This window comes from Sorex araneus, chromosome 11 (assembly GCF_027595985.1).
Source record: "Sorex araneus isolate mSorAra2 chromosome 11, mSorAra2.pri, whole genome shotgun sequence".
NCBI lineage: Eukaryota > Metazoa > Chordata > Mammalia > Eulipotyphla > Soricidae > Sorex > Sorex araneus.
Window position 1 is genome coordinate 6096595 of NC_073312.1, and position 25100 is coordinate 6121694.

The following is a 25100-nucleotide window of genomic DNA, read 5'->3' on the forward strand; positions in this document are numbered from 1 at the left end:
CCTGTGCATTGCCGGGTGTGACCTAAAAAGCAAAAAAAAAAAAGAAAAAGAACACAGGCAGAGGGCAGCCATTGCTTCAAGGAGTCCAGCTTCCCCCGCCCCTGTGTGTCTGGCTTCAGTGGACGTGGAAACCTTCAGTTAAACACTAAGAGAGAAGCTTCCAGAAGGCCTGACCCTCCAGGTCAGTGGTCAGCAGAGGGAGGCCGGGGCACCTGTGTGGGGGGGCAGGGGGCCAGGCGCTGGGGGCCCAGGGAGGTGTGGGGGACGGTCGGCCAGAGTCTGGGCATCTCCCAAGGGGCACGCTAGGTTTTTCTCTTGTGGCGTTATCCACCCCGTGAGCATTTGGAGAGACCCCGGACCCCACTGAGCGCAGCCCCAAGGCTGCAGCGACCAAGCACAGCACCCGAGCCGGAACCCGAGGACCCTGGGGGTTCCAGTGTGCTTTCCAGGCTTGCGCCCACCGGCACCTCCCCCCTGCCCTCCCCACCAAACTACTCGCACCACCTGCCGCCCCCCCGCCACGCAGCAGACTTGGGAAGGCCTTTGCAGGAAGGGGAGGCGACACCCCCCGGGATCTGGGCCGGGCCCGGAGAAAAAGGCGAGATCTGAGACGCAGAGGCACCCCCGAGCCTTTGAACCCCGACATCTGGGCACCTCCGCGGCCGCGCTGCAGCCCCCAGCCAGGGGCGCCGCACCCGCGGGCTTTGATTTTGAACGGGGTGATTTGGAGACACAACGTCTGTGGTTTGTGTTGATGGCTCTGGGAAAGGAGGAAGAAACCCCTCCCCGGGCACCGGCACCATCTCCCTTGCACCCGGGGGGTCTGAGGAGGTGAGGGACAGCGAGAGAATCTGTCTGCACACGTCGCCCTGTCCTGGCCCAGTGGAGTCACCTGCCTCCCGCTGCTAGCTGCTCCTCACCGCCCTGGTTTTTCTTTTTAATTAATTTATTAATTAGTGAGTCACCATGAGGGTACAGTAACAGATTTACACATTTTCATACGTGTGTTTCCCTCATACAATGTTCGAGCACCCCTCCCTCTACCAGTGTCCGTTCTCCACCACCAATGAACCCAGAATCCCTCCCACCTCCCAATCCCATCCCCCCTCCCCTCCTTCCTTCCCCTCCCACCTCTGTGGCAGGGCATTCCCCTTTGTTCTCTCTCTCTCCTTTGGGGTGTTGTGGTCCGCAATAGGGGTATTGAGTGGCCATCGTGTTCAATCTATAGTCTACTTTCAGCACGCATCTCCCCTTCTTTTTTTGGGGGGGGACTGGCTAGTGTTTCGGGAGCAGAGTGCCAGCGAGGCTGCCTCTTCCTGGTCCCTAGTTCCGGCCACTGGAGTTGACCCGCAACATGAGAGGATTCTGAAAAACAAAATCTTAGCTGACTCAGTATCCCCTCCCTCAATCATCAAGCAGCAAGCGGACAGTCCCCACTAGCTTCAGTTTACAAACACGGGCACCCAGGAGATGTTATTTAAACCCTGAGACCCAGAAATGTACCCGGACGGAGAAGTGAAAATGGCCAAATCTGATAGCGGGTAACAAAAGCAAGAGAGAGAGAGAGAGAAAAAAATAATGCCCCCAAAAAACCCTTCCCAGAAAACAAACCAGAGCTCACTGATTGCCAAGATCCAAAGAAAAAACGTTTATTTACAATAGAGAATTTTATTGGAAACATGCGTTTGCGTTTTGTATTTTTTTTTTAACAAATCAGTGAATGCAGATCAAGTGCACAGTCCTTAAGGCAAGAGTCCCGAGCCGGCTGTCCGTGGGGGTGTGACATCCAGAAGCTTCTCGCCCGGGAACTCGTGGACGGAGGGCGGGCAAGGTCCAGCGGCGAGGTGTGTCCCGGGGGAGCCTCTCCCCAGGGAGCCCCGCGGCCGCCTGCTCCGAAGGGGACCCGGGAGACGCCAGCCGCCCGCGAGCACTCGGGGCCGTCGCCGGGGCGGCTGCGGGGAGGAACAGTAGTACACACGGAGGGGCGCCCGCCGAGGCTGGTGGCGGTGCGGTGGCCGGCGTGTCCACTGCCCGACTCTCCAGTCCCGACCCCAGCGCCAGAGTTAGCTTTTGCCCATCTTGGCGATTAGCTCGTCGCAGATCTTGGTGAGCTCTTCGATCTCTTTGTTCTGCAGGGAGAGACAACAACAACAGGGGGCGCTGGGGTCAGCTGGGTGCTGGGAGCTGAGCCAACCGCACCATCCTCGGGCGTGCGAGAGGCAACGGGGCTCTGGGCACCTCCCCCCCCCAACCGAGAATGTCTGAAAGGGGCGAGGAAAATGATGTGGAGCAAAACCACCTAAACATTCGCCCCGTCTGCCGCATCCCATCTGGTCGCCCGAGCACTGCCAGGAGGAATTCCTGAGTGCAGGGTTAGGAGTAACCCTTGAGCATTGCCGGGTGTGGCTCCCAAACCAAAAATTAAAATAAATAAATATTCAGCCCACAGCTCCTGCTGTGTGACCTTGGGCAAGGTCCACAACCTCTCTGGTTTTCCTTCTTCTTAAAATGTGGGTGACGTACAAAATGAGGCCTCCCGTGGTTCACGTACCTGTGAAGGTCCCCCCACCCCCAACCCTGATCACCAGGGCACAGCTGCCAGCCCCGCCAGGCCTCTGAGGACCACACACACAGACACCCGGGTGGGCCAGCGTCTCTGCTTGCGGGGGTCCAGCAGTGAGCAGGCCGGAGAGCACTGTGACCGTGTCCGGGGGCCGGAGGGATGGCTCAGTGGGTGGAGTGCAGACAGAGCACGCAGGAGGTCTCAGTTCCAGCCCACGCGGTCAGTCCCCTGGGCACCCCCAGGAGTAACTGCTGAGCACTGAGCCGGGAGTAACTGCTGAGCACTGAGCCGGGAGCAGGTCCTGAGCACTGGCGGGCCCTGGCCCCGACCACACAAAGACAAGCTCTCTGCGGGGCCCCAGAGGATGCGGCGGACAAGGGGGAGAGGCCGGTGAGTGTGGGGTGCAAGGTCGGGAGGCCCCAGCTGACCCCTCCAGGGAGGCCCTGACCTGCCGCCTCTGCCCTGCCCCGCGCTGCCCCGCCCGCCGCGCCCGGCCGCTGACCTTCTGCTCCAGGGTCCTCTCCAGGGCGTCCACCCGCAGCTGCTCCTTGCGCAGGCTGGCCTGGTAGGCGGCCTGCTCCTGCTGGGCCTTGCCCCGCACCTGCGCGATCTCGGCGTTGGCCCTGCGGGGGGAGGGACGCGCGTCAGGCTCCCCGCGGCCCCTCCCCAGGGTCTGGAGAGCCTGCAGGGACCCCCCCCACACACCCCGCGGCGCGCGCCCCAGAAACGCGGCCCGGGGCACGGCCCAGAGCGTGATGCGTCCAGGGGCTGCTGGATGGAAAGGGGGCAGCGGGCAGGGCGCCGGCCTTGCACGCGGCTGCCCCACGAGGCCCCCCGAGCCCGCCAGGGGCGACCCCTGAGCCCCCTCGGGCGCCCACTCGCCTGTCCAGCTTCTCCTCGGCGTGCACCTTCAGGGCCTGGTAGCGCTGCTCCTCCTTCTTGACCCGCGACAGGTACTCCTGGGCGCACTTTTTCAGCACCTCTTCGTTCTGGGCACCGTGGGCGGGGGGCAGGGGAGGGAGGTCAGGCACAGCCGGGGGCCTGGAGAACCCCCCCCAGGTGGCCCTGACCTCAGAGCACCGAGGGTCCGGCTGCCTGGGCCCCCGCGCGCTGTCCCCGCGCCCCGCGCCCGCGCTCCCCGCGCCCCGCCTCCACGCCCCCCGCGCCCCACCCCCACGCCCCCCGCGCGCCGGCGCACCTTGCGGAAGCCCTCCAGGACCTCCTTCATCTTCTCGTAGCGGCGGAAGAGGTCGGCCAGGGACTTCTCCACCGAGTTGAGGTCGGCCAGCGCCTGCTCCTTCTCCAGCACCAGCTGCTGCACTGTCTGCCGGGACACCGACTTCTCCTGCTGCTCGTCGTCTGGGGGAGACACGGGGACGGACGCCGTGGGACCCAGCGCCCAGCTCGGAAGCCGGAGCCAGCTGTGCCCCCCACAGACCCCCCCCCCCCCGCGGGAGTGCAGAGACGCACCCCGGCTGCCCCGAGGTCGCCCGGCGTCCCCACCCCCACGGCAGTCTGGGGGAAGGCGGGTCTGGGGGCGCACCGTGGCCGGGAGCCAGTGCTCCCCCTGAATGTCTCTCCCTTCAAAGGTCCTTAACATCCCTCTAAAAATCGCCGCTGGGGGCTGGAGCGACAGCAGCACAGCGGGGAGGGCGTTGGTCTTGCACGTGGCCAACCCGGGTTCGATCCCCGGCATCCCATAAGGTCCCCCAGCACCGCCAGGAGAAATTCCTGAGTGCAGAGCCCTGAGCATCGCCGGGCGTGACCCAGAAAGCAAAAAGTAAATAAATAAAGGAATAAAATCGCCACTGGGCAGCCTGGTGACCGCCTGGGGCAGACAGGACGGGTCTCCAAGGGAACCGTCAGAATGGAGGGACGAGAGGCTCTCTCCTGGCCGGGCTCTGCTCCACGACCATGGGCCGGTTGGCGGAGGAAAAGGACGTGTCTCAGTCATGCAAACCTCCCAAGGACCCAGTGCCCCGCCATGGGTGCCGAGGGAAGGGGGCGGCTCTCGGCAGCCGGGGCGTCCTGTCTGGCTCTGGTCAGCAGGGCAGGATGCTTGTCCACACCTCCTCACGGCTTCCCCTCCCCGCTGCACCCCGCCAGCCCCGCTGACCCGCTCCCTCCCTCCTGCCCGCTGCCCGCTGCGGGTGCTCGGCCAACTCTGCCTCTGTCCCAGTCTGATCTCCTGTGCCCAAGGCTCTGAGGGGGAAGGGTCCCAGCCTGCTGACCCCACGGGTGTCTGCAGACCTGCCCGTCCTCGGCCCGTCCCTGTGGGTGGCGGCAGGGTGCCACGGGACAGAGCTGGGCGGGGACGAGGCCACCCACAGTCACTGCAGAGGGTGTTTTTCTCAGAAGCTCCCTGGCCACAAAGCACAAGGCGGGACCCTCCCGCCAGCCCGAGCCCCCCACAGCCTGCCCTGTCCGGGACACAGCACAGCGCCTTCCCCGAGGCTGTCCTTGTCCTCTCTGCCTTGCTCTGGGAGTCCCCAGGGACCCCCGCCCCAACCCCCTCTCCCAGCAGCAGACGGGGCCGGAGTGGCCAGGCCACCCGCCCACACCTCCCCACCGTGACATCACCAAGGGCGCGGCCCCCAGACTTCTGTCCTGGCGGAGTGGATGGGAGGGCAGGATGCAGGCCGCACACTGGCCCGGGGCGGCCCTGTCCATGCAGGGCTCGGGCGGCCGGCCTGCCTGCTCGCTCTGACCAGAGACCGGGGCCGAATGCGACTCGGCTGCCTCTCTCCACAGCTGAGGCTGCGTGTGGGTCGGGACCTGCTCGCTGAACCCGGCTGGCCTGAATGACGCCACGTCGGCCTCCCCCATACCCTGGGGTGGGGGGCAGAGGGCTGACCCCTCGCGCGCCCCCCCAGCCCTAACTTGGTTTTTATGGATTTGGTTTGGGTTATTTTTTTGGGGTCACACCTGGCAATGCTCAGGGGTTACTCCTGGCTCTGCACTCAAGTATACTCCTGGCGGTGCTCAGGGGACCCTATGGGATGCTGGGAATCGAACCCGGGTCGGCCGCATGCAAGGCAAATGCCCTACCCACTGTGCTTTCGCTCCGGCCCCTGAATTCTGACTTGGGAAGGCCTGAACTCGGCACTATTTGTCCCTGAAAAGGGGGTCACGGTTCTTATCCCGTGGCCTGTGGGGGATGTCGAGGACCCAGGGGAAGGGCCCAGCACGGGGACCCCTTATCCACAGCGTCACCCACACCCCAAGTGGCAGCTATAAGAGAACCCACGCTAAGGCCCCACTGGGGAGCGCAGGTGTATTTTGTGCAACGTAATTTTTCAGTTGGTTGATGCTTCACGTGTAGAAATCGCACAAATGTCAGTGAAACACACGTCCAACTTTTTTATCATAGAAAAGCATCCTTGGCAAGGAGACCTGGGCCAGTCCTAAGTAAAGGTTTCAAATATTTTAGCGGGAATACATTTTTTTTTCCCTGAAAACTTTTTCTTATGGTTCAAGAGTGAACTGGGGCCTCACACGGGTAAGTCCTCCATGGTGGAGCTCCATCACCATTGAAAAAAATCACTTATTTACAGAAGTTACCACGAGCGTGGTTTTATTCTTTCCACTTGAGCTGCTTCCTGAGTTCCCGGGCCCAGGGCCGGGTGTAGCCCTCGGCCACGCATGTGTTACAGTCGCTGGGAAAAGGGTCATTTATCCACAAGTTCATCCCGTTTCCTAGATTCGAGAAGGAGTCTGTCCAGAGCTCCTTTCTACCCGGGCTAATCCTTTTAAAAAAACAGAATTTCCCAGTTCCCAGGAGACAGAGGAGAGAAAAATGCTTCTCCCATCATTTCTGCTAAATTACCCCTGTAACTCGGTTCCTCAGCTCAGGAAATCAGCCCCAGAGCGAAAGATGGTCTGAATTCAAAATCAAAACCAGCGCCAGTAGAATGTCTGGCTTTTAGCTTTTTTTTTTTTTTGCAGGCAACACAGGACTGAAGCAAGAAGGGGGAGAATGCAGCAAAGACACCCAAAGAAACAAAAACCAGAAAAGCAACAACCACCAACCCAGGAAGGGCTGCCAGGAGCAGGGGTCAAACGGGGCGAAAAGCATTTACTTACCAGGCTGGCCTGTAGGTTTTGCAAGCAAAGGGCAAGAAGCAACGGAAAATGGAAGCAAAACAGAGAATCAGGCAGTTGTCAGGGAAGCGGGGGAGGGGGATGGAGGGCTGGGGGGGGCGCGGGGGGCATCACTCGCAGCAGCCTGCACTCAGAAGCAGAGTCTCCACATGGGGTCTGGGGAGGGGTGGGCGGGGGAGGAGACAGCTATTTCCCGGGGGCAGGGGTGGGGGGTTGCTCTGGGTGGACTGGTGGAGGGGGGGGAGGTAAACTGAGGACACGAAGCCGGAGGGGGACAGACTGGTGAACTTCCCGGCCCCTTCCCAGCTCCCCGGCCCTGCCGGTTCCCCAGATCCGAGTTTCGGCTCCGCCGGATGTGGGGTATGTGCGCGAGGGCCACACACCATCCGGAGGGGACTAGGGGTGTCCCCAAGCAGGGCCGTCCACCCCCAGCTACGCTGCCCTCCCATTCACGGCACCTTCACCCCACCACAGTGGCGGGGACAGAGGGCCAGCAGGGAGGTGGCCCCGAGCCAGAGGGGGTGCAGGGGAGTGAGCCCGGTGGGCGTGGGGAATGCCACCCCCCAGTGCTGCTGCAGAGTGCCCCAGGGCACAGGCGAGCTCTGCAGGGGGGAGGGGCGCCTTGGAGGGGTCCCGGGCCCCGGTTCCTTGGGCCGGGCCTCGCTGGCCCACCGCGGGAAGCGTCCTCCCAGCCACTCCCCGCCACCTGCCAACGGGCGGCAGAGCCAGACTCTGCCAGCACAGGACCAGCCTCGGGGGCCAGTGGGCGAGACCCTCCTCTCCCAGTCTTGGAGGTGGGGGGCTCCATCCACCTCCCCCCGGGTCCTAAGGCGCAGCTCTGCCGGCTTCCCTCTGTGCCAGGTCCTAAGACCCCCCGGCTGCCTCAGCGTCACCCCCCCCCCCCGGCACAAAGGCACGTGCGTGGCCGGGCCCCAGAAGGGAGGTCCCAGGAGCAACACAGAGAACCCGGGGGGTGTTTCACACGCGACGGGCACCCAAGGGTGGGGCTCCACGGCACAGGCCCTGTGTCCGGGGACAGAAACCTCCGCCCCAGTTTCTCTCCTCGCGGCGAGGCTCCCGGTGCCTCCAGGGACCCCCCTGCGAGGGACAGCGCACCGGGAGGAGCGGAGACGCCCTTTTAAGAATTCTCCCGGCCCCAGGGCCTCAGACTGAGCACTGAGCCGAGAGCCACGTGGCCTCAAGCACGGGGGATCATCGCGCTTGTTCTGGGGCCCACCCCTGGCAGTGCTCGGGACTCATTTATGTGATGCTCAGGGTCCCCCCGGGCGGGTGCCCGGCCTGGGCCCGTGGCGCCCACAGCCTTTGGCTTCTCTCTCCGGCCCGCCCAGCCGTGTCCCCACACCTGGCATCACAGGCGAAGCCAACAGATAAATAAAAACGTCTCCCCGTGAGTCAGAATCCCATCTTTTGAATTTCGTCCCCCCGGGTGGGTGTGGGCCTGGACCCGCGGCTCTGTCTCCTGTGGCCAGTGAGAATACAGGCCCCCCCATGTTCGGACCCGAGGCTGCAGGCCTTGCCCTCCCGCCCAGAGCACCCAGGGCAGCGCCAAGCTCAGAGAGGAGAGCTGACAGCACCCCAAAGCCGTTCGGGGTCACCACACCCCCCCCCTCTATTCACACTTTCCCGGAAATGCCAGGGAGAGGGGTGGGGAGTATCACGCCCCTTGGGTCTAAACTAAAGTAGGAGTCTGGGATTTGCCACCCCACAGCCCGGCATCCCAGGAACCAGCCGAATCTCTTTCTCTGTGAGGGGAACAGCCCCGAGTTCCGGGTGGCACCCAGGGCGAGTGAGGGCTTCCTCAGGCCCGGGGGATGTCAGGAGGCCGTCCTGCAATGTTGGGGCCCTCCTCGCAGGGCCCCTGCTCTAGAAGGGGCCTGAGAGGACAATACCCCCCACCACTCTGCTCCTCTCTCGTCAAAACCTTCCCCATTGTTTTAGGAACCCCCAAAAGTCAAGTCACCCACCGATCATCTGAGCGATTGTCTTCTCATACTCAGCCACGATCTTCCTGCAAAAGGAGTGAAATCACATTAAAACCACGACCACAGAGCCGTGTCTTCTCCTGGGCAGCACCTGTGCTGGGCGCTGGCCTCGCCAGAGGTCAAGTCTCACGGGGTCCCGGGTAGCTTTCCCTTGGAGGGACACCCCCAGTCTCAGACCCCTCCCCGCACACCCCAAACCTGTTCGATTGGGGCTGGAGCCATAGCACAGGGGGAAGGGGGAGGGCATTTGCCTTGCACATGATCGACCCGGGTTCGATCCCCAGCATCCCATAGGGTCCCCTGAGCACCGCCAGGAGTAATTCCTGAGTGCAGAGCCAGGAGTAACCCCTGTGCATCGCTGGGTGTGACCCAAAAAGAAAAAAAAAAAAAAAAAAAAAAGCAAAAGCAAAACCAAAAAACCCTGTTCGACTGACCTAGCGCACGGCCCCACATACTAAGGAAAGAGAACCAGGCCCAACCTTCCACCCACGCTCACAGCCCTCTCGCCCTGCCCGAGCCCACGCCTTTCCCTTCCTCCCTTCCTCCCGCCATCTTGCAAACACAGGCATCAAGGAGAACAGGTGGCCTCTCATTTGTCCTGGGCTCCGGGCCTGCCCCCGTTCCTGCCCACTTTCTTAGCTCCTCTGGATTCCGACCTCTCATCCTCTGCCTGTTTCTCAAGGCCTGAGTCCAATGGCGTCTCCTCCAGGGAAGCCTTCCCTGATTTCTCCCTGGACCTCTATAATATTCTATCTGAATTTTATAAAAAGGACATCCCATGCGTATACTTCCGAGTGTCTGACTTGAAACTGCTCCAGTCCAGAGCCACTTCTTAATCGCCCTCATCGTGGGCGCGGGAAGAGCATTCTAGGCCCACGGCTGCAGAAATGCTAGGACACTCGCTGCCCCACTGGACGGGGCCGTGAGAAAGCCTCTCAGGCCTCAGGGACGTGCTCTGCTCATTCTCCGAGAGCCAGCGGCCGGCCCCCTCCCCTCTGCGGCTCAGTGCTGGGTGCTGGGGGCAGCTACGCCGTGGGGCGGGGGGCACAGAGTGCCTTCCCCCGGACCCTGGCTCTGGATGGGGCCAGAGGGGCTGAGGGAGAAGGGGAGCAGGGCGGGAGCAGAGGTGCCGCGTCACGCCCAGAATCTCCCCTGGAGGACTCGGGGAGGGGGAGTCAAGCTGAGCCTGCCAGGCGCCTCTCGAACCTCACACAGAAGGTTCTGTGCTTTCCGGGCTCAAACAGCCCCTCCTGGCACCCCGGGCCCAGGTGGAGCTTGTGGGATCCTGAGTGGTGCCGGGGTCTGAACCTGGGTTGGCCACACGCAAGGCAAGTGCCCCACCCACTGTGCTATTGCTCCCACCGCGGGTGCTCGTTTCGATGGCAGGGACATACTCGAACTACTTTTAGGAAGAGATGGACCTAAGGTAGCAGAGATGCCAGACTCGGAGAAGATACTAAGGCCAAGCAGCCCGAGGCCGGCCCCCGAGCCCAGGCGCTGCCCCTGGATTCCAGGTCCATCCCTGCCCCGACCCCCAGCTCCAGCCTGGTCCCTGGAGCTCCAGCCCCGCCCCTGGAGCTCCAGCCCCGCCCCCAGAGTTCCAGCCCTGCTCCTGAGTCCCAACCCCGTCCCCAGAGTTCCAGCCCTCCCCAGCCCCGGCCCTGCCCCTGAGTCCCAGCCCTGCCCTCTGGAAATCCAGCCCCTCCCCAGAGCCTCAGTCCCGCCCCTGAGTCCCAACCCCGCCTCCTGGAGCTCTAGCCCCGCCCCCAGAGCTCCAGCCCCGCCCCTGAGCCCCAGCCCCGCCCCCAGAGTTCCAGCCCTCCCCAGCCCCAGCCCCGCCCCTGAGCCCCAGTCCCACCCCCTGGAGCTCCAGCCCCGCCCCCTTCGCTCCAACCCCGCCCCTGAGCTCCAGCCCCACCCCCTCCAGCTCCAGCCCTCCCTCTGGGGCACGTCACCCCCTGCACTGACCTCATTTCCATCACTTCCCGCCGGCTTTCTTCATACTTCTCCTTCCATTCAGAGACCTCTCTCTCCTTGGTTAGGATCTAGCATTGGAGAGAGAGCAGGGTGAGTGAGTGGCTTCGGATCTGCGCAGGTCACGGGAGAGGTCGGGATGCCTGGGGTCTGTCTGAGAAGGATTAAAACTTCCCTACGCCCAATCAGAACCGGATGCGGAGAATGTCCCTCTCGCTGCCCAGGCAGGGGTCCGGGCCAAAGAGGCCAGTACTGCGTGCCTGGGTAGAAACCCTGGCAGGCAGCAGAGACCAGATCACTCCCCGGCCCACAGCTCCCGGTGGGGGCTGCCTACCTCTGCCCTGGCCATCTGGAGCGCCGAGTCCAGGTCCGGCTGCGGGAAGAGCAGGCCCGCCGGCTTGTCCACCTCTGCAGTCCCGAGGCGGGAGTACAAGGCCGTCTTGGAGATGGAGACGTCTGAGGGGTGGGCAGCCTCCCTCTGTGGAGCGGTTTTTAATTAGAAAGAAAACAGGAACATGAATATCCAGACTCAGGCCGGGACGACACGCATCCTTGCGTGGAAGGGCGTGGTGGACGGCTCTGAACGGGAGGTGGGAAGGAGGGGACGACACTCAGACTGATGGGGGGCCGGGCTGGACGTCTGCGGGCTCGGCCATCGTGCAGGGGCTGGGAGTGAGACTCCCTCGTGTCTGCCCCCTGCTGACAGTTCCTGTTCATCGCACACATGGCCCAGCACCTGTTCAGGACCCGTGGGCTTCCCCTCCCCAAACAGGAGCCGGTGGGGCGGGCAGTGCTCGGAGAACCTCACACCGGGTCATTCTCTGCCCGCCCGCATTTCACCGCAGCAGAGAGGGGAGACGTCTAACTCTGGCCCAAAGCATGTTGGCCGGGCCAAGGCCAGCAGCCGCGATGTGGTGTGGCGTGAGCTCGTGAGCACTCTGGAGTGGGACTGCAGCCTCTCACGTCCCCAAGAAAGCGGGTCAGTAATGGTCTTGGGTCTTGGGTCAGACCCTCAACATCGTGTCCCGTCCGCCTCTCACAGACGTTGGTTTGTAGGAAGCCTGCACTCTCGGGCCTCCCAGAAGGGAGGAGAGAGCTGGGGACCCCCACCCTGTACCCCCCACCCAACGACGCCCAGCCCTCCCCAGCGCATGGCAGATGCAGGGTTAGGGGCGCCGCGCGGCTGTGAGTCTACTCTACGGCACAAGCACGCCACCCGCTCTCAGTCCCTCGAGCCAACCTCCTGGCGGGGTGCTGCCGGCCACGTGGGCAGTGGGCAAACATTTTTTTTTTTTTTTTTGCTTTTTTGGGTCACACCCGGCAATGCACAGGGGTCACTCCTGGCTCATGCACTCAGGAATTACCCCTGGCGGTGCTCAGGGGACCATATGGGATGCTGGGATTTGTACCCGGGTCGGCCGCGTGCAAGGCAAACGCCCTCCCCGCTGTGCTATCGCTCCAGCCCCTGGGCACGCTTCTTATAGGGCGATGTAGGGGGAGGGATGGAACCCAGGACCCCAGCCGAGCAGGAGGAGAGACTCGAGGGAGGCCCCTGGGTCTCTTCCCGCTGCAGAGAGCACTGGAGCCAGAGTCTGCACCAGGGCAGCAGAGGCGGCCGGCGTATGAGCAGAATCTCTCTGTGCAAGCACGAGGCCAGGCGTCCCCCCCGCTCTGATCCAGGCAAGGCAGCTGGGGCAGGGAGGGGGCTCGGTCACCCCAGCAGAGCGTCATGGAGGGGACTGGAGAATTCCCAGTTAGGTCCAGTTAGTGGCACCCATGCTGCGAGGGTCAGTGGCCTGGCTGGTCCTGAGCGTTTGGGCCCATCGGGAAGTCGGGCCCCAGTGGCTGCTGCTGGCCACGCCCCGCCCGCTGAGAAGGGGGCACGGTCCCTTCCACCGAAGGCTGCCAGGAGACACGCTCCTCTCAGCCCCCTTCTCAAGAAGGCCTGCGCCGGTGCCGGCAGAGCACTGAAGACCACCCGCTCCGAGGCCGGCCCTGGGGAGAGACACCCCCCCAGACCACAGAGGGGCGCAGCTGCCCCTGCCCCCTGGGGGCCTCCCTCTGCTGCTGACAGGACCCAAGTGTTGCTCGGGCTGCATCAAGCAATCAAGATTCACGGCGCGTTCACACGAGTCAAACTCTGAAGAGGGTGGGGGTGAGTGGGGGGGGAGAGTGGCCTGTCACTTTATTTGTCTGATAACATATTCTTTTTTGTTGTTGTTTTTTGTTTTTTGCTTTTTGGGTCACACCCGGAGATGCACAGGGGTGACTCCTGGCTCTGCACTCAGGAGTTACTCCTGGCGGTGCTCAGGGGACCATATGGGATGCTGGGAATCGAACCCGAGTCGGCCGCGTGCAAGACAAACGCCCTCCCCACTGTGCTATCACTCCAGCGCCTGATAACATATTCTTTAAAAAATATTAGGATACACTTTCAAAATGGGAAGGACCAGGAGAGGCTCACTAACTTCTCAATATATAACTTTTTTTGGTTTGTTTGGCTTTTTGGGTCACACCCAGCGATGCTCAGGGGTTCCTCCTGGCTCTGCACTCAGCAATCCCTCCTGGCGGTGCTCGGGGGACCATACAGGATGCCGGGGGTGGAACCCGGGTCGACTGCGTGCAGGGCAAACACCCTCCCTGCTGTGTTATCGCTCCGGCCCACCACCCCATTTTTTTTTTTTTTTTTTTTGCTTTTTGGGTCACACCCGGCAATGCACAGAGGTTACTCCTGGCTCTGCACTCAAGAATTACTCCTGGCGGTGCTGGGGGGGGGGCATATGGGATGCTGGGAGTCGAACCCGGGTCGGCCGCGTGCAAGGCAAACGCCCTCCCCGCTGTGCTATCGCTCCAGCCCCCCCCATTTTTTAAGTGGAGTTGCAGAGAGATTCGGTCACAAGGTGTTCCTGACCCAGAATAACCCCCCGGCCAAAGGGAGTGAACAGGAAATACGAGCTGCGCGAAGATCAGTGCTCAAGAACTGCGGGGAGCCCTTGGTCAAGCAAGGAAGGGCCGGGGAAAGGAGAGGGAGCGTGTCCAGGAAGGGGGAGCCGCTCTGCTGGGCGTCTGCGGGCACTGCCCCCCTGCCGCCTGCTGAGCCCCGCAGGGACCGCCCAGCTCCCCTCCCCCAGACCGAGGGGGCCTCTCTCGGGGCTCGGCTAAGGACAGACTCAGGCCACACCTGGCTGCTCTCACACGACCCCCCACCTCTCCTCCAGAGGGGCCGGAGAGCCCCCAAGCCACACGGGTGGTGGCCGCGCAGATACACGGTCCTCCGACGTGGGCCTCCAATGACTGGTCCCATCCCTGGGTCCAGGGCCCGCAGTCTCGGCCCCGTGCAGCACCCGGGGTCCGTGCGAGGGCCCCGGGCCGCTGTGGCCCTGTCACCCAGGCACAGCTGGCAGCCAGGGGCCGGGGGGCCTGCCTTCACCCCGCTGCCACCCACCATGGCCACGGGCTGGGATGAGGATGGAGCCGCCCCCGGAGGCCACACTGGGCGCGAGAGGAGAGGAGAGGAGAGGAGAGGGGAGGGGAGGGGAGGGGAGAGGAGGGGAGAGGAGAGGAGGGGAGAGGAGGGAAGAGGAGAGGAGAGGAGAGGAGGACAGGAGATGAGGGAAGGGGAGGGGAGAGCAGAGGAGAGCAGAGGAGGGCAGAGGAGGGGAGAGGAGGGGAGAGGAGAGGAGGGGAGGGGAGGGGAGGGGAGAGGAGGACAGGAGAGGAGGGGAGGGGAGGGGAGAGGAGAGGAGGGGAGAGGAGGGGAGGGGAGGGGAGGGGAGGGGAGGGGAGAGGAGGGGAGAGGAGAGGAGAGGAGGGGAGAGGAAAGGAGAGGAGAGAGGAGAGGCCGACCAGGGGCCTGGGGACAGGATGGGTGGGGACTAGGCCACGTAAGACCCGGCCTTAACGCCCCCAGCCACACGGGCGACAGTGCTCTCTCCAGGGGGACACGGGAGGAAGGCAGGTGGGACGCGGCCTCCACCGGAGGCCCCTGCCCGGGAGGCAGGCACGAGCCCGGCCGTCCACGGCTGGCGATGGCCACAGCGCCCCTTACTCCTCCTCAGCCGTCACCTGGGGGGCTTCTGGGCACCCTGTGAGAGGAGGGGACACGGCCATGAGCTCACGGGGCTGCCCATGGTGACAGGCGCCAACTTCTAGCCAGTCTCTGGCCTGCCCGGGGGAGGCACAGGCGGGCCCCCAGCACTCCAGCCCTCTGCTTCTTGACCTCTCCCTGCCCAACTGTGGCCCGTTCCCCTTGCTCTCCTCATCCCCTCCCCCATCCTCCTGTTTGACCCTCGTCTCGTGCTGTGTCCCCACTGGTGCGATGTTCACCCAGGCGCCCCTTGGGATGTCCTGGCGGCCACGGGGTGGGGGGCATGTGGCCCCTGGCTGAGAAATGCTGCTCCGGATTCCACCCACCCCCCCACTGTAAGGCCCCGCTCATTCCGGCTGCAGATGCCCTCCCCGCTGTACTATCGCTCTGGCCCCTTCTTTGAGGGTCATAACTGGTGGTGTCCAGGGGTTACTCTTGGCTCTGCTCTCCGGAGTCACTCCTGGCAGTGCTCAGAGGACCCTATGGGAAGCCAGGGACGGAACCCGGGTCAGCTGCGTGTAAGGCCAACGCCCTCCCCCCTGGACTATCCCTCCTGCCCCCGTCTTGGTATTTCTAATTTGTTTCCGACCCATCCTTAAGCAGGCTTTACTCTGGTCACCCAGAAATTGCGGAAGGGACCTGGTACTTGATCTCTTCAAGGAAAATTTTGCGGGGTTGTGTGGGTGGGTGAGGTCTACCCAGCGTCCCCCAGGGCTCGCTCCTGGCCTTCCTCACGGGAGCATATGTAGTCCTGGGGATTGGTGGGTGCAAGGCGAGCACCCTAATGTCTGTGCCCTGAGCCCTGTACTGGCTCTTGGCCCCCGAAAGTGTCCCTTTGGTTGTTCATATTATCACTACAGTAGCAGCTGGCCTTGCACAAAAGGTGACTCAGTCGCCAGTTACTGCACTAAAGGCTGCAGGGGGAGTGACAGCAGGACTGGAGTGATAGCACAGTGGGTAGGGCGTTTGCCTTGCATGTGGCCGACCCAGGTTCGATTCCTCTGCCCCTCTCGGAGAGCCCGGCAAGCTACCGAGAGTATCCCGCCCGCATGGCAGAGCTTGGCAAGCTCCCCATGGCGTATTCAATATGCCAAACACAGTAACAACAAGTCTCACAACGGAGACATTACTGGCACCCACTTGAGCAACTCGATGAACAATGGGACGACAGTGCTGTAGTGCTACTGCTGACCCATGCTTGATCCCTGGCACCACACGGGGTCTCCCCCAAGCCCCGTCAAGAGTGATCCCTGAGGGGCTGGAGCGATCGTCCAGCGGGAGGCCTTGCACATGACTGCCCAGACTCCATCCCGGCATCCCCTGTGGCCCCCTGAGCACCGCCAGGAGCAATTTCTGAGCACAGAGCCAGGAATAAGCCCTGAGCATCTCTAGTGTGGCCCCCAAACAAAATCAAAACAAAAAGTAAAAGTGCTCTCTGAGAGGGGGGGAGGGAGGGAGGGAAGGAGAGAGAGAGAGAGAGAGAGAGAGTGAGAGAGAGAGAGACTGGGGGTAAAGTCCTTACAATTTAATGCTTCCTATAAAGGGAATTTCCCAGGAAATCACACAACAGTGTTGGGGGCGGGCAAGAGCCTGAGCAGGCTGTGGCCACTGCCTGCGGGTGCCCTCCTGGTCTGGACGCCACGGTGGCGCCCTTCCTTCCCGGGGAAAGGTCTCTGGCAGGGGGCTGCCCCTTTGGTCCTGGGGAAGCCTGGGGCGGGGCCAGCAGATGCACTCCTGAACCCGCAGTGAGGATGGGAGACCCCCGGCCCTCTGCCAGGACCTGTCAGGAGAGACACGCCCAGGGACACCACGAGAGGTCGGGTCCCCATTCCGGCCAGACCAAGCTGCTGGAGCTCGGCTCCTCCGACCGTGGGGTGGGGGTGGGGCAGGAGGCCGCCGTGAGGGCCAGTTACCCACGCGGCGTCCACCCCACACCCCTCCACACTGTTTCAGCTCTTGGACGGAGACACGGGGGCCACAAAGGCGTGGGACACTGGGGTGCAGTCTGAGCAGCTTCCCTGGGTCCCGTGGGTGGCCTGGCTCGGGGGTGGGGTTCAGGCAGGACGTCAGCAGCAGGGGTGCTGGGGAGGAGACCCCCACTTTGACATTTTTTTTTTATGAAAACAAATGTTCTGCAGGAACATTCCCCCTCCGGGACGAGAAACAAATAATTTCTGCAGGGAAGCGTCACCTCCAAGGAGGGGCGGCTGGCCCTGCACCGTCACCCGCCACCTGGGCCTGCCTGGAGCCCCGTCCGGCTCCCCCTCGCCCCCCACCCCTGCTTCCTCTCCTCCACCCCCACTGCGTCCCGGGCCTGGGGTCTCTGATACGTGCTGAGACACGCTCGCTGCTAGCATGGCGCTCTGTGCTCTCTGGAAAAGCCACTCCGGGTGGGCCCCCACACGCGCCCGCCCGGCCGGTGGTTAGGAAGCTGTGCTGGGCTCACACACGGCATCATGGCAGCGGCAAACCGGTACCTGGCGGGCGTCCTGGCGGCCGCGGTTGGCCAGGGCAATCTGCCGGGCCAGCTTCAGCGCTTCGATCCGCATGACGGCAAACTCTAGCTCCTCCTGGGGCGGGGAGCAGGGGCAGACCGGGGGCAGACGCCCCGGGACCGGGCGCCCGTGGGTGGCGGGACAGGAGTGGGTGAGGACAGGCCCTTGGGGGGGCCCCGCCCGCCCCTAGCCGGCCCCCCCCTGCCCAGCACCCAGCAGGTCATGCCAGAAGGGCGTCATTTCCTTCGCTTGGCCACTGCCCCGGGGAGTGCCGTGAACGGGCCACGTCCTGTGCTGTTTTCTGGCTCTCGGGCTTTAACGGGGTTCCCCGAGGGCTCCCCTCTGACTCCTGGCCCTGCCCGCCACCCGGGACAGGTCTGTCTCTCTCCAGGACAGACGTGCGGCTAGCTTGGCTCTGAACTTCCTAGCTGGAGGCCGTCACACTCAGCGGTCAGTGCTAAAGCTCAGAGCAGACGGCTGTTTGGGTTGCGGACGCCAAGCCAAGTCCTGATGTTCCCTCTGGGGCCGGCGGGAGTGCTGGGCTCGGTCCCCTGCCTAAAGCACAGGAGCCGGCCTGGGGAGCTCTGAAAACCGATAAACGCCTTTTGGGGTCCACCTCGAAATGCCCACACTGCTCCCCGGCCCCCCGCCCCGGCGTGCTGGTCATCTGAAATCAGGGGGGCACTGAGGCCAGCGGGCAGGGCCGAGCCTTCCCGGGCCCCTCTGCAGAGAGCCTGCATAACGCCCCTTGTGTGTCTGGGGTTCGGGGCTCCGTTCCCGACTGAGGTTTCTCGCAGATTCCCCAAAGGCGGCGGAGGGCGAGGGGGTGGGGGGCTACAAACCTGCAGTTTCTGAGCAAAGACTGGGGGGTTCTTTTCTGCTAGGTCGGGTTCCAGATAGTCAAGCGCGCCACAGAGAGAGGCGGGGTGGGCCAGCCTGCTGAGGAGCGCGTCAGCAGAGGCAAAGGCGCCCTCGGGAGCCGTCTGCAGGGCAAGGAAGCGCAGGAGAGACAGACAGACAGACAGACAGACAGGCAAGAGCACAGAGACAGAGGTTCAGGCGAGGGCCCGGGGCTTCCTGCTTAAGACTCAAGGCGGCGTCAGTGAGGTGCGGGCCCTTCCACACCTCCCACCCCCCCCGTTGGTCGGCCTCGGGCATCCTGAGACGCCAGCCCCCTCCCCGCAAAGAACAGCTCCTTCCCGACCCCACCCCCCCGGGCCCCCAAACCACCCACCCATGTGCCTTCAGCAATCAGTGGGAGAAACTTTCCTCCCACTTTATATTTATTTGGGGGGGGTCTTGGGGAGCAGGAGACGAGCACGTCGGCGGGGGCCAACAGAGCCCACCAGTCAAGTACCCTCGGGGCAAAGGGGACAGGAAGTGACAGTGTGGGGAAACGGCCGTTTTCTGAACCAGGGGAGAGACGGCTTCAAGTGGAAACGGGGCGGTAGCTCGGACAGGCTCCTGCACCCGCAGGGTGGCCCGGCCCCCTGCAGGAGAGAGGCCGAGAGTCCCGCCATCGCCACGCCCTGGGTGCTGTCGTGGGTCCAGAGCCCAACTGCCCGGTGCCCTGCGGGAGCAACACGCTGACCCCCAACCAGGGCCCTCGGGGGCGGGGGGGCGCCAGGCGGGAGGGAGACGAGACGGGAGGGAAACCCAGTCAGTTCGGCCCGTTTCAGATCAAGGGTGCAGAGGGGAGTGGGGGTGGGAAGGGAGAGGTCCTGCTCCTGAAAGAGGGGCCCCGGGCCTGGGCACAGACGCGGGTATAACCCCAAGACCCCTGCCAACCCCGCATGATACAGCCCACATGGCAATCAGAGGCTGAGCCGGGGCCGAGAGCCTCTTGCCACTTAGCCGCAGGGTCCCCTCGGGGGGATCTGGGTCCGGGGGGCCGGGGGAGAAGGCCCGTCAGGTGCCAGGGGAGGACAGCTGTGACGGACACCCCAGCCCGGTGCTCTCTGCCCCCCCGACACACTTACAGTTTCCATGGCCTCCGAGGCGCCGCCCAGCGCCATGGCCTCCAGCTCCTTCTGGGAGGGCTTGTCGGGCACCTGCAGGTGGGGCTCCTGCCCGGGGGGCAGCGCTCGGGCCACCGGCTGCTGGACCTTCGCCCCGGCGTTCACCAGCGCTTCCGTCTCCTCAAAACTGGACCTGAGGAAGCAACGGGCGGGCACCGTGAGCCTTCTCCGAGGAAAGTGCTCTGAAGGGGCCGGAACCCCGGGGGGGGGGCCCTGGATGCCCGGGGCCAACTCCTGAGAGCTCTCGGACCATGAGCACACCCGGCTCAGCCCAGGGCCGCCCACGAGGGCGGTCAGAGATGCAGCGGCCAGTGGCTCTGAGATGAGCGGTGTCAGTCACTGGGCTGGGGTGCCAGGGGGCAGCGGGGGGCAGCGGGGGGCAGCCTCCCCGCGTTTCCTGGAAGTGGAGATGGCAACGCCCCTCTGAAGACCGAGACTACGTGTGAAGCAGCCGACACAGCACCTAGCACACGGCACCGCCATTACTGTCCTAACGTGTCACTGTCACCATCACCCCATTACTGTCCTAACGTGTCACTCTCGCCACCACCCCATTACTGTCCTAACGTGTCACTGTCACCATCACCCCATTACTGTCCTAACGTGTCACTGTCACCATCACCCCATTACTGTCCTAACGTGTCACTCTCGCCACCACCGTCACCGACCACCCCTGCCACTAGCCCCACTGCTCCCATCAGCACCACCGTCACCAGCCTCGCAACTGACATCCCCATCCTCATCGCCATCAACCCTGCCATCACCACCATCACTACCACCGCCTCCACCACCCTCTCCCTGGCATCACCGTCACTTCCACCACTACCACCACAAGCATCCTCATCACCGCGGTGACCACCACCTGCAGCACCCCCACCCCCACCCCCCCTCACCACGGGTGCCGTCAGCATCACCATCATCCTCTATCACCATGGTTACGAGCTCCCCTACCATCACCACCACCACCACCACCACTGCGATCAACCGCCATTCCCATCGTTATTGTCACCATCATCCCACCATCCCCGTCATTATACTCCCCCCACCATCACGACGACGACCACCACCACCAGCATCGCCTCCGCCATCCTCACCGTCCTCACCACTGTCCCTGGTGGGGGGAGGGTGGGCAGCCAAAGCAGGAAGGAGGCAGGGAGGAGGCAGGGGTGAGAGGGTGGGCTGGTCCCAAGTTGAGAGCAATGATGCCCCGCCCCCCACCCCCCAGCTTGCCCGATCTGGCACCGCTCAGCTCAGAACACGACCCGGACGAATACTGGCTCTTGTGTGCCTAGACGGCCTGTCCCCCGGGCACTTTCCCTACGCCAGGGCCTGTGGCCCAGCTGTCGCAACCGCAGCTCTGTGCTACCTGCCAAGACGTCCTGGGCACAGGGCCCCCGGGTCCACCACCCAGATCGGGGGGATGCTGGTGAGACCAACAGCCTCGGCAAACCCTTTCGGGTCCCTTGTGTTAGCGCCCTTGCTTTTTCACACAAGAAGCTGCCGCCCCGGGGCGCCAGGAAACCTCATCAGGCCACAGGGCCACGGGCCGGAGGCGGGAGCCGGGGTCTCGAGGCCGCACCCGTGGCCTCCCGTGGGACAAATGACCAACTGTGTGCAGGGCTTTCACATGCAGCTGGCATGGAGGGGCGGGGCAGGTGGCCCACCTCTCCGCCCTGGGCACTGGCGCCTGACTGCAGACTTACCCTGAGCACGGCGTAGGGGGCTCGGACATCCGCACGGCGGGGGGCTTGACCAGGCTCTCCTGAGACGCGTCAAACATAAGGTACAAGGCCTGCTTCTTGGGGGCGTCGTCGTCCTGCTGCGGGGGCAAACGGACGCGTCAGGGTGGCCGCGGGGGGGGACAGCCACCCGGGAGCCCGGGCGGGGGATGGGGGACAGGACTGTGCGGCTGCAGCGCCTGCCCTCTCAGGCTGGGGTGGCACCGCCGGGCACGTGGCGCCCCACAGACCCGCAGCGACATGGGAGCGGCAACCCCAGGAGAAAGGCACCGGTCAGGGCAGCACGCTGGGCACCGCTGTGTGCCCTCACGTGCCCGCGTGGAGCCACGGGACAGCGTGGAACCAAATGCCACCAGGCCAGGGGGGCTGCTGCCCAACAAACCACTTAGAATGAAGGGGTCGGGGGGCCTGGGCGGCAAGTGTCGCTCCTTGTAGAGCACATGCCTCATGTGTCCATAGCCGTGGCAGCCAGAGCACGTGGTATGTGCCCAACGGGCTCCATTCCCAGGGCCACGTGGCCCTCACGCAGCACTGCAGTACCCCTGGGCCTTTGCACGGAACCTCAGCCCAGTTATCCGAGACTCACCAGGGGTGCCGCTGGGGCTCCCGATTATGGCTTCGGAGTAGCTCCCCCACCACAAAAAAAAAAAAATCAAGGAAATGAAAAAGGTGGGGAAAGGCTGCTTGTCCACCACTCAGCTGACCCCAGCAGGAAACCAGAAGGAAGCAGAAACCAGGTAACAGTGGCCTTAAACACGCCAACCGCCCGGCCCCGCCTTTCTCAAGGGAATCTCTGATGGTCTCAGCGCACAGGAGGAATTCCGCGGGCGTCGGATGCGAGTCTTCCTTCTCCCGGAACGAGCCATGGAGCTCAGCCCCCCCCCCCCCATTTCACGCCCCTGCATGGCACAGTCCTGAGGAGCCTGACCGGGGGTTCGAGCTCCCAGGGGCCGGGGTGGGCGGGGAAGCCGGGGCAGAGCACTCACAGGTAAGGAGGAGCCGATCTTCTCCATGTACTCGATCTCGTAGGAGTTTCTGTAATCCAGCTCTGCAAAGGAAGCCAAGGGGGCGCTCAGGCCAGCTGGGGGGGGGGGCCGGGCAGTTCGGGCCGGGCAGGGTGGGGCTGGGCCGAGGCGCGAAGGCCGTGGAGAACGTCCCCTGGTCGGAGACCTCCCACCCCGTCACGAAGGGGGACGCCGCCCAGCTATTTTTAGACAACTGGTCAACCTCTTGTGACCGACCCAGGGCTCCTGCCATCTGGGAGGAGGAGTGACGCCACAATGTCACGGAAGGGGGCCCAGAGCCGTGCCCTCTGCATGAGCCTGTGGGCCAGCATGTATGTGTGTGCGTGTGCGTGTATGTATGTGCGCACGCGTGTGCATCAGCATGTCTGGCGTGAAAGGGTGTCCGTGACACACATGCATGGGACGTGTATCCGTGTGGCAGGTGCACGGGGCTCGTTGTCTCTGGCCTTCTCACGTGCAGCTCAGGATCTTGCCACGCCCCACGGACGCCGGGAGCTGGACGCACCGCCGCCCTCCCTGACACGGCCTCCGCACGCCCCTGCCGCCAGGGAAGGACAGAGCCCGCTCCTGCAGTGCCCGCGGGAGGAAAGCGAGAGGCGACCGGGGCGTTTCCCGAGTGCCGCCAGCACCGCCGGGCCCGTCCGAAGCTTCCGACGCTGAGACCGTTACAGTCCGGCCCGTTTCAAACTGAGCCTTCCTGCTGCCAAGGGAACTCTGGGTGCTCTCCCGGGCCACCGACACCTGCCCCGGGGGAAGAAGCCCCGGCATTGAGCCGAGCTCCCGGCCCAGGGCGCAGACGCTGGGGTCTGGCAGGAGCTCCCAATGGTGCTGGCGGCCCAGACGGGGCGGGCGGTGAAGGAGGCCCGAGAGGGAGGAGCCTGGCAGTCACCCTCCACCCCTGCAGACACCAAAGGCTTGTTTACAATAAGGAGAACTGAGGGGTGACGGGCCACCAGCTCGACAGCCAGCTCTGTCAGACGCTCCGTGGCAACCCCGAAGCCTGATGCCTTTCATTTTCTTTTCTTTCATTGGAGGGAGGTTCAGGCCACGCACGGCGGCGCTCAGGGGCTACTCCTGGCTCTGTGCTCAGGAATGAAGCCCGGTGGGTCCTGTGTGGTGCCGGGACCTGAATCCGGGGCAAGCACCTTAAAGCCCTGTATTAGCTATCCAGCCTGAGCCTTGTGGTTTTGTTTTTGTTCTTTAAAGAAAAATAATGTCAAGAAGCGAGGGGTGGGGCTGGAGCGATAGCACAGCGGGTAGGGCGTTTGCCTTGCATGTGGCCGACCCGGGTTCGATTCCCAGCATCCCATAGGGTCCCCTGAGCACCGCCAGGAGTGATTCCTGAGTGCATGAGCCAGGAGTAACCCCTGTGCATCGCCAGGTGTGACCTAAAAAGCAAAACAAAAAACAAACAAAAAACAAACAAACAAACAAAAACAAGAAGCAAGGGGTGTGGCTCAGCATGTGAGAGCCTGGGCTCAACCTCCCAGTTCTGCAAGCAAATATTCCAAAGGCTCCATTTGGGGTGACAGAGTTAGCGCCCAGGGCCAGAGTGAGAACCAGGTGACCACTGGCACAGCCCGGCCCTTCCTGCATGGGATACGGCTGACGGGCTCCCAGCACCATGGGGGGGGGTTGGGGGGGCCCACGTGAAAGGACTCACGTAACTAGCAATCCTGACTCCAGGGCCTTCTGGTTCAGGTGTTGACATCACCTTGAAAGGATTCTTTCCCTGACCTCTCACATGAGGGCCTGCGGCTGACCCCCTTCTCGGGCGGCCCTGGGTGACACCACCCTCTCACGGGCCCGAAGCCCTCGGGAAAAGGGGGGGCTGCCAGGATTGTTAGTAATAGACGGACCTCACACGCCCCAGAGGCGATGTTCTCCCCCGAGAGAGCGAGCTGGAGACGGGCCCGTCCGCCCCAACCCAGCACTTGTTTATAGCGATGGGATGTTTTCCTCGGATCACAAACAAGGAAGCAACAGGCGGGGAACGGGACTGGACTCTTCCAAGAGCCGCGTCCAGCTCGCTCCCACACGAGCGCTGAGAGCCAGGACGAGCTTTAGGCTGTTTCCAAACAGCCAAACAGGACATGGGCCAAGTCGAGAAGAAAATTAGGACCCGTCGGCCTCCCGCTCTGAGACGTCACCGCCACGGTCTTACTTGAGCCCCAGTGATTATCAGGACGGGGAGAGGCTTGAAGGAACTGGAGCACAAGCTTCCCACGAGGGAGCCCCAGTCTGACCCCCAGCACACGGTCCCCGAGCACTGACGGGAGGAGTCCCCGAGTTCCGCCAGGTGTGAGCCCCAGACAAACAAAAAAGCTCAAGTGACTCCATGGAAAGTCCCCACATGCTCCAGGAGGGCAGAGAACACTCGGGATGCGGCCAACAAGCTAAGAAGCGTGCGGGGGGGGCTGGAGAGAGAGTCCGGGGAGGCCAGGCTTTGCCCTGAATGACATGGGTTCAATCCCTGGCACCACTCGGTGCGGGCAGGAGGCAGGTGGCTCAGAGAACACAGGCCAGTGCCTCGGGGGTCCCCAGCCCTGGACCCCACACCCTTCCCGGGCAGCTACCCCACAACCCACACTTGTGTCGCCAGGGCCGGGCTTCCTCCAGAGGGCAGAGGTGTCCTTTTGTCAGCTTGTGTCCCCAAACAATCCATCACCAGCTAAGTCCCGAGTGGCCTGTGTCAGCTCCACACGGACGATAGCGAGGCGGAACACGGCCTGCTTGCCTGTTATCTACGAAATGACGCATGTATTCATTCCCGATGATAAAACCAAACACACACACACACACACACACACACACACACACACACACACACACACAGTCCATCATGTGCCTTTCGAGGCTCATCCTTAAAGCTACACGCAGGTGAGCTACTGTCTGGTCCTTAGTTTGTTTGGGGGCCACTCCAGGCTCTGCCCGGAGACAGCCACAGGGCCCGGCGTCCTTCACGTAAGGCCCGCGCTCAGCCCGTCGAATGAGCTCTCTGGCTCCGTTTTAATTCTATTATTAGTTACCATTGTCATTATTACTATTTGGGGGCCACGCTGGCGTGCTCTCGCAGCTGTGCTGGGGGGCCCATC

General features: G+C 63.4%; 1 protein-coding gene across 7 annotated transcripts in view; it reads right to left on the reverse strand.

The window, feature by feature from the left end:
- Positions 1 to 1628: 1628 nt before the first annotated feature.
- The window catches only part of TACC2 (transforming acidic coiled-coil containing protein 2), a 53988-nt gene continuing 30516 nt past the window's right edge, over positions 1629 to 25100 (reverse strand). For 5 of the 7 annotated variants that reach the window (XM_055118931.1, XM_055118930.1, XM_055118929.1 and 2 more), the window contains 11 exons: positions 21967 to 22028; positions 20945 to 21060; positions 19203 to 19374; positions 18066 to 18206; positions 10976 to 11119; positions 10636 to 10712; positions 8650 to 8693; positions 3762 to 3922; positions 3446 to 3552; positions 3066 to 3186; positions 1629 to 2129 (listed from right to left, as the gene is read on the reverse strand). In XM_055118931.1, the coding sequence (XP_054974906.1) occupies positions 2064 to 2129; positions 3066 to 3186; positions 3446 to 3552; positions 3762 to 3922; positions 8650 to 8693; positions 10636 to 10712; positions 10976 to 11119; positions 18066 to 18206; positions 19203 to 19374; positions 20945 to 21060; positions 21967 to 22028 (1211 nt within the window). In that variant the 3' untranslated portion in view covers positions 1629 to 2063. The remainder of the gene's footprint in view (positions 2130 to 3065; positions 3187 to 3445; positions 3553 to 3761; positions 3923 to 8649; positions 8694 to 10635; positions 10713 to 10975; positions 11120 to 18065; positions 18207 to 19202; positions 19375 to 20944; positions 21061 to 21966; positions 22029 to 25100) is intronic. The other 2 variants (XM_055118935.1, XM_055118936.1) reach the window with 1 other exon arrangement.